This window comes from Phacochoerus africanus, chromosome 11 (genome assembly GCF_016906955.1).
Source record: "Phacochoerus africanus isolate WHEZ1 chromosome 11, ROS_Pafr_v1, whole genome shotgun sequence".
NCBI classification, from domain to species: domain Eukaryota; kingdom Metazoa; phylum Chordata; class Mammalia; order Artiodactyla; family Suidae; genus Phacochoerus; species Phacochoerus africanus.
This window is the reverse complement of record NC_062554.1, coordinates 3,486,913-3,503,834: the sequence shown is the minus strand read 5'-3', so window position 1 is coordinate 3,503,834 and position 16,922 is coordinate 3,486,913. Positions and strand designations below refer to the sequence as shown.

Below are 16,922 nucleotides of genomic sequence, written 5' to 3'. Positions count from 1 at the left end.
TTCTGTAGATCTACCCAGTCTAATCCCTGTTTATGCCAACATATTTCTGTCTTTAAAAGGTGCCCCTTTTCTACAGCCTCAGAACCATTCTGGAGCCATTATTTATAGATGGTGGTTTCTCAAGGCTATTAGTCCAATGGTAGCTTGTTTCCTTTTAGATATCCTCTGCCTCTTCTGGTTCCTTAAGCTTGGGTGTGAAAGATAGAGGAAGAAGGGACTGAGAGATTTAGCCTCTTTGCCCAAAACTGAAATTATGGTCTCTCCACCAAATGGGATGCAGGGTAGATACAGAAGTTTATTAAGGCAAGAGAGACTTGCGTTTTGAACATCCACAGGCAAGATCTAGAGAGGGAGAGATTGAATACATAGGAAATGGAATGAAGAACTAATAGGTCAGAGTTCCTAAGAAGATTCTGGTGGATGGACTCCACACAGAGGTGGGGGGACTGGAGGTAGGAGGAGGAAGAGAGCCTCGTGTGTCCTTGGTGCAAAGGGGAGCGAAGGTACAGGTATTGATGGGCTAGGAGTCTGTCATGGAAAGGGAGGAACTTGCATCTCCTAGTCTTCGTGCACCTGGAGAGGTCATCTTCTGGGAGAGGAGAGGATTTAGGATTTAAAAAGAATTTGGACAATGTAGGTAGCTCCCTGGTAGCTCAGCGGGTTAAGTGTCCTATGAGATTTTACCTAGCTTAGGGTAAGTGGCGTTGTCACCCCTATGGCTTGGGTCACTGCTGTGGCACGGGTTTGACCCCTAGCTATGGAACTTCTGCATGATGTTGGTGGCAAAAAAAGAAAGAAAGGAAAAAGAAAGATAATTCAAAAAATTGCTGGCAGTGAGTGAAGAAGTGATTAAACAGAGGTATAAGTGGATACATCTACTAAGTACTCATTTGAGATTAGTGGCTGTAAACATTAACGAAAACAGCCTGCATTAAATTTTCTGTAGAAACATTGAACTGCACTTGTGAAGGCTTGGATTAAGTATGCCCAGGATGGGTTCTGCTTGAGGATCAAGAAGTCAGAATATCATAGAGGAGTTTTGGGGACACTTCTTCATATGTCATCAATGTCAACTTCTATTTCCTTCTACTTTTTCATAGGATTGGGAGTATATGAGAAATTTTTCCATCTCAAATTCACTTTGAAGTATGATAAAGGGTGAGGAAAAACTAATTTTTTACCACTAACTAACAAATTATATCAGCCATATTCACTAGAAAGACCGATAGGTAAGTATGATTTCATGACAGCTTCATGAAACCTAGGTTATTGTATAAGCTAGTGAGCATTTCTGGCCTATGAGACACATAATTAGACAATTTGCTTTGGTCAGCATCGCTTGGGGAAATTTCTGTAGATTTACACTATGTTTTAATGAGGTAATTCTCACTAATTTCCTTCCAAATCTCGGGGCTTGTTTATCTAACTTGTTTTTTGAAATTAACCTTAGAGATAATCTGCTCCCCTCCCCACCATTCATATGTGTCTTTACTGAACTTTGCCTTCATTTGGGATTTTTCTACGTCTCATCAGTTTTCTGGACAGGTGAGTGCTAGTGAATAGTCTGGCAGTTTTGTTTTCTATTGTCCTATTTCCTGTGTCTTTGTGCAGGGGAAGTCTCCTCGGTTTAGGATTTACCTCATGACATTGCCCAGCAACTACTCCTCTGCTCCGGTCTCCGAATTCCTCCTCACCTGCTTCCCCAACTACCAGAGCTGGCAGCACTGGCTGTCCCTGCCCCTCAGCCTCCTCTTGCTCCTGGCCATGGGGGCCAACGCCACCCTCCTGGTCACCATCCGGCTGGAGGCCTCTCTGCACCAGCCCATGTACTACCTGCTCAGCCTCCTCTCCCTGCTGGACATGGTGCTCTGTCTCACCGTCATCCCCAAGGTCCTGGCCATCTTCTGGTTTGACCTCAGGGCCATCAGCTTCTCTGCCTGCTTCCTCCAGATGTTCATCATGAACAGCTTCCTGACTATGGAGTCCTGCACCTTCATGGTCATGGCCTACGACCGCTATGTGGCCATCTGCCACCCTCTGAGGTACCCCTCCATCATCACTGACCAGTTTGTCGCCAGAGCCGCCATCTTTGTTGTGGCCCGGAACGGCCTACTTTCTCTTCCTGTTCCCGTCCTTTCTTCGCGACTCAGATACTGTGCTGGGAACCTCATCAAGAACTGCATCTGCACTAACCTCTCCGTGTCCAAGCTCTCCTGTGAGGACATCACCTTCAATCGGCTCTACCAGTTCGCGGCCGGCTGGACCCTTCTGGGCTCCGACCTCGTCCTCATTGTCCTCTCTTACTCCTTCATCCTGAAAGCCGTGCTGAGGCTCAGGGCTGAGGGAGCAGCCGCCAAGGCCCTGAGCACCTGCGGCTCCCACTTCATCCTCATCCTCTTCTTCAGCACCGTCCTGCTGGTCCTGGTCATCACCAACCTGGCCAGGAAGAGGATTCCCCCGGACGTGCCCATCCTGCTCAACATCCTGCACCACCTCATCCCCCCAGCGCTGAACCCCATTGTTTATGGGGTGAGGACCAAGGAGATCAAGCAGGGAATCCAGAAGCTGCTGAGAAGGTTGTAAGTTACCTCAGCGCAATCCTGCTGTATAGCACAGGGAACTATATCTGGTCACTTATGGTGGAACACGATGGAGGATAATGTGAGAAAAAGAAGGTATATATATGTGTGGCTGGGTCACATTGCTCTACAGTAGAAATTGAGACAACACTCTAAACCAACCGTAATGGAAAAATAAAGACCATTAAAAATTTTTTAAAAAAAATATATACAGTGAGATATCACCTCAAAAAAAAAAAAAAAAAAGAGTTACCTCAGAGCAGATCCACCTCTTGGACTGTTAATAAACATACGGAATAGTTGGATGCTAGAAATTTTTTTCACCTTAATTCCTGAACAAGTTTGGATTCTCCTTATTCTTCACATCTCTGACAACCACGAAAGCATTTTTCTGTGAATCTTTGTTTCCTATTGCTTCAACAGAAACCTCCCTTTCCTGGATTCTGTGGTTATTTGAGAATTTTCCCTCACCAAATCCTTAAAGAAAGTCTTGCCAAGCCTTAGCCAAATGGATCTGGATTAGAGTAAGCTTATTTGACCATTAAAGAAACAAAATGTATATGATAGCCTTACAGAGGTCTGCCTGTCCCCTGAATTGTAAAAGACCTGGTTGCTTGTCTCCCGACTCAGCCTGGCAGAGCCCTATGTGGCTTTTTTGTTTTGAAGGGTTGACTGGGATGAAGTATAGACATTTATTCCAGAACTTTGGGTGTTGATGTTGTCAGCTTTCCCCTGAACATCCTTGACTCTCTTCTCTGACACCTGTGGCATACGTGCCTCTTCTGGCTCCTTGGATCCTCCCAGAACCTATTAAGATTTTCTGCAGGTGCAGCATTTCCTATTTTTTTCCCTTCTCTCTGCTGAAATTCTTCCTCCATTTTTTGTCTGTAAAGGAGAATGACGACATTTAGGGATGTCTGTCCTAGGAAGAAGTTGGATTGTTTGAACTGTTATATGTTCTTTTCTTCATCATCCTCATCTTCATGGCTTTATAATCTTCACTTTATCCCATCTTACCCACCTGTAAGGGACTTAGAACTTTTTTTTTTTTTTTGTCCCCTTGCTGTTTCTGGGGCCGCTCCCGCGGCATATGGAGGTTCCCAGGCTAGGGGTCCAATCGGAGCTGTAGCCACCGGCCTACGCCAGAGCCACAGCAACGCGGGATCCGAGCCGTGTCTGCAACCTACACCACAGCTCATGGCAACGCCGGATCGTTAACCCACTGAGCAAGGGCAGGGACCGAACCCGCAACCTCATGGTTCCTAGTCGGATTCCCTAACCACTGCGCCATGACGGGAACTCCGGGACTTAGAACTTTCAATCACATCACAGGCACCATCCCTACCTAACTCTGACTTGCTCATCCTAGTCACAAATCAGCTGCCCTGTTCATTCTTTCTGCTTCCCTGTTTGCTTTAGCTTCTGTCCTGAGTGGCTGGTACAGCTGTCAACAGTTTTCCAGACATGGAAGGTGTAGGGTTTGATTTTCATAGATAATCAAACCGCTTGGCAATCCCCTTCTTAATGATGCCACACAGTAGTCCAGTGTTTCCAAGGATTATTTTATACCAGCAACCTGTCTCTTTTGAAGGTGAAAATTAAGAGGTTCAAGCCCATCATTTTTACTCATTTGAAGAAATTTCCCAGTTGGTCTATTCTACTTACTTTTATATTGAAACTTACATTTGCTGAATGACTTGACTGAAATGTAATATTTCTACTCGTATTTTTCCTTTTGTACATCATTTTATTTTTTCTAGTTTTCCTGGGATATAATTGACATATAACATAGTATTGGTTTAAGGTGTACAACGTAGCAATTTGATATATGCGATACTCTAAAATGATAACCACAATATGTTTGGTTAACATCTATCATTTTTCATAGTTATTTTTTTTCTTATTATGAGAACATAGTTTCAGCATGTCTTTCTTGCGACTAGACATATTCTTTTGCATATTGGGAGATATAAATGCCACTGCATGAATGCGTTTTTAAAGTGATGATTTTGAAAGAACCTTCTGTAGGGTCTATTATATCACATTTTGCAACATTGTCTCATCAAAGGTCAAGGGATTGAGGTGGCTGAATTCTGTCTTTTTCTTTCAGCTCTTCTAATTTCTCCATTCCACAGAGTTCCTATTACATGAATACCTATCATGTGCCAAACACTTTATAGGCAGTCTTACTTTACCTATGCATTTGGCCTGCAAAGGTTTTCTGTTGCCCCTAGATGAAGAAACAGAAGCTCAGAGGAGAAAATGACCTCCAGGGTCACAGCAACTGAATGTCTCTTGGGCTCCTGAAGCCTGAACTACAGGTCCCAACTTTGGGTGTGACACCTGTGTGACAGCTTCCCAAGCTTCTCATACTCCTGGCTCAAGCTTGGTGTCTGGCACCTATAGTAGATACATTATAAATATTAATTTGATGCCCAGAAGTTTAGAGCCAGTAGGAGATGATCCATAAAGCTTGAATCACAGAATAATCACACACTCATAAACAAGTCCCAACATGGTTGTTATAGAGAGATCCTCCTGCTCTATGTAGTAACACAGTGCTTTTTAAATCACTTTGCTCATTTTAATGTGGATTTATTTTATTTCCATTTTTTACATTGACATGTCACATTAAAGTGAACAACATTAAGATGTGAGCCACGTATATTGTGGGATGGTAAGTTTACTGATACGTTAACATCCTTCACCTCATATCGTTAGACATGTTTCTTGTGGTTAGACTTTTTAGGATCTAGTCTCTTAGCAACCTTCAAGTACACAACACACAGCTGTGAAGTATAGTCACCGTGCTGTACATTACAGCCCAGAGCCTGCTTATTTTAAAACTGGAAGTTGGCATCACTTGACTACCTTCCCCAATTTCCGCCACGGTCCCCCCCTCCCCTCTGACAAGAACCAACCACTTGTCTGTTTCTATAAGTTTGGTTTGTTTTGGTTTTTAGTCCCATGTCAGTGAAAACACACAGTATTTGTCCTTCTCTGACTTATATCACTTAGCACAATGCCCTCAAGTTCCAACCCTGTTGTCCCAAATGACAGGATATTGTTCTCGCTTACGGCTGAAAAATATGTTATGGCCCATATCCTATTCAGTGGGGAAATAGTAAATGCCAAGCAAAAAGGAAACACGGTGTAAAGATTGGAAGGAAGAAATAAATACATCATTATTCGCAGATAACGGCATTCTGTAGATAGAAAATCCAAAGGCACCACTAAAAAGAATATTTGAATTTATAAGCAAATTTTATAAAATTGCTGCATAGAAAGTCAATATATAAAATCAATTATATTTCCATACTTTACAAAAAAATGAAAAATAGAATTCATAACTCAGTACCATTTTAATGGCATCAAAAATATCAAATACCTGGGAATAAAGATGACCAAGTTGTCTACATTGAAACCAGAAAACATTACTGAGAAAAAAAAATTTTAATACTTAGATAAATCAAGATATATGTCTTGTTTGTGGACTGGCAGTTTCAGTAATGCGATGGTGTTCATTCTCCCCAAATTGATAGATAGATTTAGTGAAATTTCAACAAAATTGTCAACAGATTTTTTTGGTGGAAATTGGCAGGCTGATTTTCAAATGCTGATTTTCAAAGAACCCAAAACACAAACAAGACTTTACCACACACTTCAAGGATTAGGCTGGTGTGATATTGGCCAATAAAGCAATGGTTGGAATGGGGAGTAGAAGTAAAGAGACGTAGTTATATCGTGACCTGATGTACGGCAAATGTGATACTGCAAGGGATTTTCTTTTCAGTATTTAAGTGCTGGAGCAATTGTTAGTCAGTATGCTACAGATTTAAGATCTTGAAGTTTCTTTCCCTAATTTCTTCATTCCGCGCAGTGTGATGGTTGACTTCACGTGTCACCTTGACTGGGCCACAAGGTGTTTGGTTGAGCATCGTTTCTGGGGTGTCAATGAGGATGTTTCTGAAAGATACTTAACATCTGAATTGGCGGATGGAGGAAAGCAGGTTGTTTTTCCCAGTGCAGATGGGTACCATCCAATCCACTGAGGACCTGAATAGAATGAAGATGAAACCAGGGGAAATTCTCTCTCTTACTGACTGCTTGAGCTGGACCCCCAGCATCTCCTACCCTCAGACTGGAACACCATCAGAGCTCCTGGTCCTCAGGCCTTCAGGCTTGGACGAGGACTTCACCACTGGCTTTCTGAACACCGTAAATACTAGCACTGGGCTAGGACTTATCAAAGATGTTAGAGCTAGAACTTTGTAGGAAACGGTCTAACCAGCAATCCCTGCCTCATTATTATTCTAGTACTTGGTAACATGACTTTGAGTGCAAATCTGTACAAATTTATGAACAAAAAGGATACTCAGAAGCATTCATCAGAAAGAGTCCTGGGTTAGGAATTCAATGGAATCTGATTTCAGTTTCTTCTCTGGCATCGATTGGCTATGACCTGTTCCTGTCCCATGAGTTTTCTGAGCCTCATTTCTGATTAAACAAAAAAGTAAGTTCTTCCTACTCTTGATATTCTCGAGTCTGTTGCGGGGACTTGAAAAAGTCCTGTTCTGACTACAATTGTATTGCTCCTATAGAGTGACCTCTTCTGACACCTTCTAAGGCAGTTAAAACCCACGTACAATGTAAAGCCATGATTGGACGAAAGCCTAAACTAACACCGGGGAAGGAATCAGGTTTATCCTGGTAACCCAGAAACACCCTTTTCCCATCATCCAGGACCTTGAGAGCCCCAAGGGGCAAATACATCTGGGAAGAATAATATCTTACTATAAATTCTTACTCACTAAAATTATCACTCTGCAAAGCCCAGAGGTTGTAGCATCAGAACAAGGGGCCCTTTTGAGTTGGAAGAGCTGCTAAAACAGTTGGTAAGTTGGCTCCCCGCTGAGTAATGGAACTCTGGTAGAAACTCAAGACAGAGAAATCAGGACCAAGGAAGACATAGTGGGAACAGTAAGATAACTTAGAGGCATTCATTACAAGGTCTTTGGAAGAATGGGGTAGGATAGAGAAAATTATACTTAATTGATGTTGAGAATAGAGAGGGAGAGAGTGGCATAGAGCATCCCTACTTTTTATGAATAGATAGAGTACAGTCATATGCAATTCAGCTACACTCTACACATAGCGACTAGTGATAGTATAATTCTTTTCCTCATAGTCTCTCTTTCTGTCTCACACGTACACACACACACACACAGAGGCATGGGCGTGTGCACACACACAAAATTCAAATTGAGTTGAACTACCAACTGTATTCCTGTATGATTTATATTATCAATGCTAGACCATAAAATATTGGTGCAGAAGAAAAACAAATTAGAATATTTATTGCTACTTATTGTTTAATAGTTTTTCCTCTTCATTTTCCCACCCATATATACAAACGCAGATTAAATGTATCGAGCATGTGATACACTGACGACTCCCAGATACCTATAACCAACCATGTCCTTTACCTGAGCTTCAGGAATATATATCTAATTGTCTATTTGGTATGTCCACTGGATATTAATTCCCTTTCATAAATATCTAGGAGTGGAGTTGTTGAATAATAGTGAAGATTTATTTTTAACTTCCTAAGAAATATGCCAAAAAGCTTTCAAAAGTAGTTGTACATTTCACATGCCTATTATTAATGTATGAGAGTTTTCATTATTCCATATAGTCTTTAATATATGATAATATCAATCACTTTTCCCTTGGCTATTCAAGGAGTATCAAAAGGAATCACTTTATGATATGATTTTTTATTTCCCTGATGACCAGTGATGTTGAATACTTTTCATTTGCTAGTGACCATTTGGGTACCTTCTACAGAAGGGTCTGTTCAGTCTTTTTCTCTTCTAAATTGGTTTGTTTCTATTATTATTGTTGACTTTTAATTCTATTTTAATTTTATTTGTATAACACCTGTCATTGTCTGGCATAAGTTCATTATTTCTGTATGTGTATTGTCTTTCTTGCTAACTTAGAATGCAAGAGTAGGGGAAAAAAGGACTGTTTCTTTATTTTATTTTAGTCTTTTTGCCTTTTCTAGGGCCACACCTGCAGCACATGGAGGTTCTCAGGCCAGGAGTCTAATCGGAGCTGTAGCCACCGGCCTACGCCAGAGCCACAGCAACGCGGGATCCGAGCTGCGTCTGCAACCTACACCACAGCTCACGGCAACGCCGGATCCTTAACCCACTGAGTGAGGCCAGGGATCGAACCTGCAACCTCATGGTTCCTAGTCGGATTCGTTAACCACTGTGCCATGACAGGAACTCCAGGACTGTGTCTTTATGACCACCATACACCTTAGCTATTTCCACATCCAGCAACACCATCGACAAAGTCAATAATAAAAATTAAATAAATATTGAAACATTTACATCTCAGAAAGAGTCAGAGAACCTAAGACATACACGCTTCCCATTAGAATAACACTGTTCTGCTCGCAGCTAATTAAACTTTAGCTGTTTAATTAAATGGATTTTCTGTTATCATAAGTTAAGGATATGCTGCTGTGAATTCATTTTAATTATTTTAATACTCTATTTCCATGTAGTTTATGATTTAATATTTTAATCACAGAAATTCCATTTCTTAGCATCTGAACACTTATATTTGTATATGTAAAGGCTATAATAAGACCTACTGAAAACAATCTTTTCAATTTTGTTCACTCTACTTTCTCCAAATATGTTTAACCTTCAGAACCCTCAGTTTTGGTATCATCTGTTAACAGCTTTTCTACCACTTGAAAGTTTCCTGCTGTGCTATAGATTTTCATTTCTGAGGCTTTTCTTTTCTTTTTTTTTTTTCAGTACAGTTCTGTAAGTTTTTTTTTTTTCCCCACTGTCTGAGGCTTTTCTAAATGTCACTTAACACAGAAAATGAGTAATTCAGATGGAAATGAATGACAGAGTGATGTCAGTAAAACTAATTTCTAAGTAGCAGAGAAGAAAGTACAGGAGAGAAAATCCCCAAGGTGCATGCTGAGAAAGAGCGGCGTGTGCCCACAGACTTCCCAGGAAGGCAAAATTGGTAGGGGTTTCATGGATTTCTAGAGCTTTTTGACAAAATGGATTTGTTCAAAGCCTTCGACATGGCCAGGCTCAGAAGGAGTAGGTTCAGCCACTCCCTGCCGAACGTTGTGTGAGGCAGTGATTGCTGGTTACCTTGGCTTAGACCCATGTCTGTCTAGCATGAGCACGCTCCGAGCCCATCTAAAAGGAATCAACTTTCAAAATTCGACTTACCGAAAGCTAGCTCTCTGCACCAAGGCACCATGTTTGCTCGCTGAGTATTTTCACCCCCGGTAACCGGATGCTCACTAAACATTTGTGCAAGAACAATATTGTCAAAATGTTCATCTCAGAACATAGCTAAACAAGCAGGATCCACATCAGCATGCCTGCATTGAATGGAGCATGTTTTTGAGACCAAGAAAGTGTACTTTCAATACCCAGGTATGGGCGGACATATGTGATCTGTTGCTCTCCTTCCTGTGTTTATATCATTAAACAACCCTTCCCCAACTGTGGGACTTTCATTCTTTTTGTAGCTAAGGTTCAATTAAGTAACATTCAAGTCCTGCTTCCCTTAGGGTTTTATATCCTTCTTAGGTGTTTTGGGGTATCCTTGTTCCAACCACAGCATTCCTTTTTTACGTAACTCTCAGCGTCAATATATTATTTCCCCTTTGCAAAGGTTGTGCTTGGCTGATGGGAACACGTAAAAGAAAATGTCTTAAAATTAATGAAGGGTTCCTTTCCAAATCAAAGTAAGAAAGTAAGAGCAACCCTCACTGCTTATAGATGCCAAATAAACACAGGGGGAAAAAAAAAGAAGTGAAATGAACAAATTTTCCTAGGGCGATCATTAATGATCACATAAATGTTTTAAATCTCCGTGTGAATAAATTTTACTTTAACATAGAGAACAAGACATTGACACCCATAAGAATTAGACCTTTAAAATCAACTGATGTGGGGGTATATGTACGTCCAGGAGAAGTAAACCGCTGGTTCTGATGTTTGGGAGACAAACTAGTGAAGAGCCAGTGCCCATCTATGGTGGCAGGAGAGCAGAAAAAGAAATGTGACACTGCTGTTATCTTGTGTCCTGCTTATTTCGATGACACTTTGAAACAGAATTTGACTTCTCAGGTTTTCCACTAAACAGGCAACGGAGCTGCTGGGGGTAAGGAATAGCAGCAGCCGAGGAATGCTCTAAGAGGAAGCACAACCATAATTTCCATGGACTAACATCCATTCTGAGGGAGAACACGCAGACACGGAGATCAAAGGAGGGATTTGGGGTGCAGAAGGTGAGAGAGGTCAGTAATGGACATAACTACACCCTTCTTGGTGCTGTAAGGTCCAATAAAACTGGGATCTTTAAAACCCAATGTTGGAGCTCCCCTTGTGGCTCAGCGATAATGAACCCAGCTGGTATCCATGAGGATGTGGATTTGATCCCTGGCCTTGCTCAGTGGGTTAAGGATCCAGCATTGCTGTGAGCTGTGGTGTAGGTTGCAGATGTGGCTTAGATCTGGTGTGGCTGTGGCTGTGGTGTAGGCTGGCAGCTGCAGCTCAGATTCAACGCCTAACCTGGGAACATGCATATGCCACAGGCGCAGCCCCCGAAAAGAAAAGAAAAGAAAAGAAAATCCAATGTTGAGCACTAATTCAGATCTCAACCTGTAATGGTAGCTTAGGGAGGAAAGGAATACAACAAGTGAGCGAAACAGAATAATGTCCATCTAAAATATGTCCACGCGTTAGTTCCCATAGACAATATCCAACCTACTTCTTATTTAGTTGAACTACTCAATATTTTATCATAAATCTTAGCACAGTGGAAAGGCAGAAAACTAAATATACAAAGAGATCCATGAAGGCCAGTATAACAAAAGTATGAGACCCTTCCCCCCCTGGAGACATATGATTTGTCATCTCTGAGACAGGCTCTTTTCTCTGCTTCTTGCTTCCTTGGTTACTTTTGGAGACTCAGAACATAACGCGAGTCAGCAATGTTGTGCTAATCCTCCCAATATAGCTCTCTGGACCTTGTACATATTTTGAACATGGAAAAAGACCAAAATATAATAATCTTAATCACAATAGGGATCCTGTGGGGTCACGTGCATGAAATTTTCTTGTGCTTTATTAAATCATGGATGCCCTGAAACTGGGAGCTCAACTAATACTCTTCCTGCTGAGACTCTTGTCTTGATTCAGCATGAACTCCCATCTACATACTTCAGAACGGATGTTAACACCTACACGCATCGCCTCAAGTAAACAAATGAAGCTCTCTTGTTTATGGTTCTTCTCCCTCTCCGTGAAGAGCGCAATAATCACCCCTTTGCCCAAGAGTGAACCCTGGAAATTAAGAGAGACCTATTCCTCTGTTTCATTCCTAAATCACATCAAACATAGTTCACTCCCGTTTGCCACCACCCTGCCCTCTCCATCATCATTTATCTAGATCCGGTTGGCATCAGCGCTCACTCAACTTACTTCACACTCTAACCTGCCTCTTCAATCCACTTTCCATGGTGACACTGCAGAAGTCCCTCTAAAAGCTAAGTGCAGTTTATATCATTCCTGGGAGTGCAGCTGAGCATCGAGTTTGGGATGTGTCCTGGACAAGGAAAAAAAAGAATATCAAGAATCTGGTGAGTTCTGTATTGGGAGCTTTCAAAATCTTCTATCCCTTTCCACTCCAGGAGCGTCTCCTGAGTACTGAGGCCAAGGGATGCCATGTGTCTCCGTGACCTGAGAGAAGGACGTGCATGGGATCGGCATCTTAAAAGTGTGGGAAAGCTGTCCAGTGACCATGAGGATGGCTCATCACACAACTCCACCCGGTTCCACCCTTCCTCCTCTATCCTTCTGGGGATTCCAGGCCTGGGACATGTTCACCTCTGGATTGGTTTCCCCTTTTGTGCCGTATATCTGATTGCCCTCCTGGGGAACGCTGTCATCCTCTTTGTAATCCAGGCTGAGCCTGGTCTCCGTCAGCCCATGTTCTACTTCCTGGCCATGCTGGCCTGCACGGACCTAGGCTTGTCCACAGCCACCATCCCCAAGATGCTGGGCATCTTCTGGTTCAATTCCAGGGAAATCCTTTTTGGGGCTTGTCTTGCACAGATGTTTGTGGTTCATCTGTGCACAGGCCTGGAGTCCGGGATACTGACGGTCATGGCCGTAGACCGCTACGTTGCCATCGGCAACCCCCTGAGATATACCGCGAATCTCACCAACAGGGTGGTGGCCGTTCTCGGCACCGTCACCGTGGTGAGATCTTTCCTCTTCGTTACCCCTTTCGTGTTTCTCCTCTTGCTCCTGTCGTTCTGTGGGGCCCGAATCATCCCCCACACCTACTGCGAGCACATGGGTATTGCCCGTCTTTCCTGTGCCAGCATCAGGGCCAATCATGTGTTTGGGATGGTAGCCTTTTCTGTGGGGTTCGTGGACCTTGTCATAATTGGTTTCTCCTATGGGAAGATACTCCGCACAGTGCTTCATTTGCCCTCGTGGAAGGCCCGATCCAAGGCTCTCCACACCTGCGGCTCCCACGTCTGTGTCATGCTCATCTTCTACATCCCAGCATTTTTCTCTTTTCTAACCCATCGCTTTGGTCATAGCATCCCAGGCTATCTTCACATCTTTCTGGCCAATCTCTACATGGTTGCTCTCAACCCCGTTATCTACGGGGTCAGGACAAAGCAAATTCGAATGCAAGTCCTAAGAATTCTTAACCCTAAAGATCTGATGCTCAGCCGTCCCAATCATGCTGACATATGATAACAGGATATATAAATATAAATACGCATATGTGTATATGTGTGTGTGTATATATACATATTTATATGCTTTTATGTGTCTGTACTGGGTGCGTATATGCACACATATGTAGGTATTCTTCTTTGGATTCATCTAGAAGGACAACTCAAAGTCTAGTGCAAGGCGTGTATTCTAAACTGGCTCAAGCACTGTGTGCTTTAGCCCAACTGACTTTCTGAACCAAATTTAGGGGAAAAAAAGATTTACTGGAGACATTGATGACTATCTTCCCACCCTGACCACACATCTGTGGTCCCTGACTCACTGTACAGGTGTATTGCATGTGTACGATTTAACCTCGTGTTTCGCAACAGGCTAAACTTGCCAGAGTCGTCAGAGATTGGCTGGATTTAACAGGTTTAGCTGTTATTCTATTCTTATCAGACCGTTTTGGAATTTGAAATCTAAAAGAATTCATCAGTTCAACAAGGAAGCTAAAAAGATAGATGGAAACTTTAGTGCCAGGAGATAGTGATGATGATGATAAGTTATGTTATGTGTTGTTTATAGATAAAAATTTTTCCGGGGGGACAAGTGGATCTGTGCAACTCTTTGGAAGAAGACAGCTGGAAAAAGAACCCGTTTCCTCATCACATACTGTCTTAAATTATTAATATTCTCCCAATTCTGGCCTCTGGTCATCCTGTAGTTCTCCCTAGTGATCCACATACCTCAAGAGCAATAGAGGTAAATTTTGAATCCAGTGAGACCCCAAGAATATCGGATAGCTCTCCAGCACATACGCAGGGATCTTATGAGCATAATTTGCTTCTGGCACAGTTATTAAAATGACAGCCACCAGAATGCATCAGGATAGAACTGTGAGAGTGGACAGATCCAAGTGATGATCAAAAGCATTGGAAAGATCTTGTCTTAATTCTATCCATCATTGTGTAAAAACCGTTTCTCAAGTCTTTAATCCCTTGGCACTGGCCATGTCCCACGAGGAAGCTACCCAACTCCCACCGCTAGAGGGCGCACCCAGGTAGAGCCCCAGGTGTTTGCATTAGAACCTCGGGGGTGTTTAAGGAGGACAGCGCAGGAGGGACGGGGCACCAAGATCACGGGCTACAGCGCCCCCCCCCCGCCCCCCGCACTGTCAGATCTTCTCGTTCCCCGCGATACTGGCTCTGATCTGTCACTACCTCTTCAAGATAGTGGCCTGTGACAATGTCTAGGGAAGGATTTAGGACAAGAAGATACCTTCCTGCTCCTGCAGGTGGTCCAGTGTTTTTCATTGGTCTTCACCTCCCTCCTTTCCTGCCCCTTCTTGATTTCACTCACATGCCGTCAGCACTTTTAGAAGTCACTCTTTCTAACTGCCCAGTTATTCTTTGTCTCCTGTTTCCTTCCCTGACATACGAGGTCTGTGTGCTTTATGCCAAATCCCAGGAAGCATTCACATGCTCCTTTCCCAAGCTCTGTGCCTCCGATTTTCAAGTCTTGCTGACTCTCTCTTTATACCAAGATGATGACGGCATGCCTGGCTTGCAGCTCTGTCTCCATCTTTGTGGCTCACCCATGACTAAGGCTGTAATGCTTCAACAGCCCATTTTTGCTTCCATGCGGTGACCTCGCTCATTCATTACTGGTCCCGAACTCTGACCTCCCTGTTTTATCTGGTCATGGGGGGGCCTCCTGGAGGCTGGTGATGTGAGGAGAGGGGAATGCATTCATGCAAATGAGGGAGGCGAAATGATGTCTGGACAACAGGTTCTGTAACATAAATTGTGTCCTCTGTGGCGGCTCCAGGCAATCCCCAGAATGCAATCGTCGTGCTAGGATGGGTCACAGCTCTCCCTGAACAACTCTACTGCTTCATACTTCAGGTAACCCAAGCTGTGTTTTGAATGGTGGCTGGTTTGTTCTCTGCTGCACATACCGTAGGTTGATTCTGAGACTCTAATATGACAACTTGCCAGAGACTCCGCCCAGGTTTTTATCTACCAACAATACCAGGAGAGACTTTGTATCTGCAAATCCTATGTTCTGAGAAGCAAGGGTGCTTGAATGTCATCCTAAACCCGGTGCTGGGCTCTCCCTTACGCTTGGTCCCAATCAAATCTTCAGTCTCACCTGGTCTATAGCCCCATGGATCCAATTAGAACCCCCAAGAGGGTTGAATCCCTGAGGGTGTTGTGAGCAGTCTCCAAAATCCAGAGAGGCCTCTTCCTTAATGGTAGGAGGTGCAAGGTACAATAAGTTGCCCTTTGACACAGGAGTGATGGCTGAGAATGTTCCCAATCACTGGAAATGTAAAGAAGTGCTTAATGTGGCAAAAGCTCCTGAATCTCCCTGAGACTTTCACTTTCACCATATGCAGGTGTCCTATCAGAGAATCCAGGGACCTTGGCGCTCTCTGCTTAACCACTCCGGTTAGTATGGCTCAGCCACGTGCAACGTGAAGCATCGAAACCGTCAAGGTTCTTTCAACCTACGTTGTGACGAGGAGCAAAAATGACTTCAGCCCTGGGAAAGTCTTTGCCTGTGACTGCTGCCTACCCCCACTGAATGGAAACTCCTTTTGATCTATTCTATTGCTAGAATTCGACCGGAGAGACCACATCAGCAGAAAAATATCTGTCCAGTAAATGCTAGAGACCTCGTCCCTTTTATTAAAGATGCCACATCTGGCACACCAGTTATCCCTGGGGCTTCGTCGTAATAAAATTTACTTGTTTTCAACTTTATCTGCCATAGCCATGCTTTATTCAAGGACTGTGCTGGTGAATTAAACCGGGGTGTGTTTGTGGGCCACGACCTTGCACGCCTTGGTCTTTGTGCCATTCCGCCAGCGGGGGGCAGCACTGGTTAAGACTGATCGTCTTGCTCATGATGGGGAGTTAGTTTCAGGGACAAGACAGAGGCATCATGAGGAAGTTATTGCTGTAAACAACTAGCTCCGTCCCTCTGGAAGCACATGGGAGACTGATTAGAAACTCTTTCAGGTTATTCATTTGAGGGCAGGAAGGCTGGGGTACCCAAGTCCTGTCAATCATTGCTTGAGGACGGTTCTCGTAGGAATTGACAAGCCTGCACTTCCTGAACGCGCTGGGCTCAGACCAAGGCCGTTTCTGAGGTCAGAACAGGTACCCCAGCAAAGATTCATGGGTAATTCTGAGCGAACGCTGTTGGTCTGTGGGGGAAGGGTGAACATCCAAGGCCAGACAGCAGCGATGTCTTCTGCAGAGTCAAAGGGAGCTGGGTTTGAATCCCTGCGGTGCCTCTCGGCTGGTGGGCATTCTTACTCAAGGGACCCAGATGCCCCACAATGAATTGCTGGCTGTCTATGGCAAAGTTTTCAAAGGTCTGTGTGTCCGAAAAATATTAAGAATGGCAGAAATACTAGTATATAGGATGCAAAGAATTTTTTAATTCTGAGACTTCTGATCATCCTCTTTTGAGTGTTAAAATGTCCGTTTTTAAAAATAATGGTAATAGTATGATAGTATTTTAATGTTTAGCTTGATCAAATATA

The 16,922-nt window shown here is 43.3% G+C and overlaps 2 protein-coding genes across 2 annotated transcripts; both read left to right on the top strand.

Annotated features, from left to right (window-relative positions):
* The first annotated feature begins 1,641 nt into the window (after nucleotides 1–1,641).
* On the top strand, nucleotides 1,642–2,583 carry LOC125111610 (olfactory receptor 56A4). Its single transcript, XM_047753611.1, has one exon. It carries the CDS (start codon nucleotides 1,642–1,644, stop codon nucleotides 2,581–2,583), a length of 942 nt encoding a protein of 313 aa, XP_047609567.1.
* A 9,775-nt stretch (nucleotides 2,584–12,358) lies between these two features.
* On the top strand, nucleotides 12,359–13,405 carry LOC125111374 (olfactory receptor 52E5-like). The gene has a single exon (XM_047753317.1). It carries the CDS (start codon nucleotides 12,359–12,361, stop codon nucleotides 13,403–13,405), a length of 1,047 nt encoding a protein of 348 aa, XP_047609273.1.
* The last annotated feature ends 3,517 nt before the right edge of the window (nucleotides 13,406–16,922 follow it).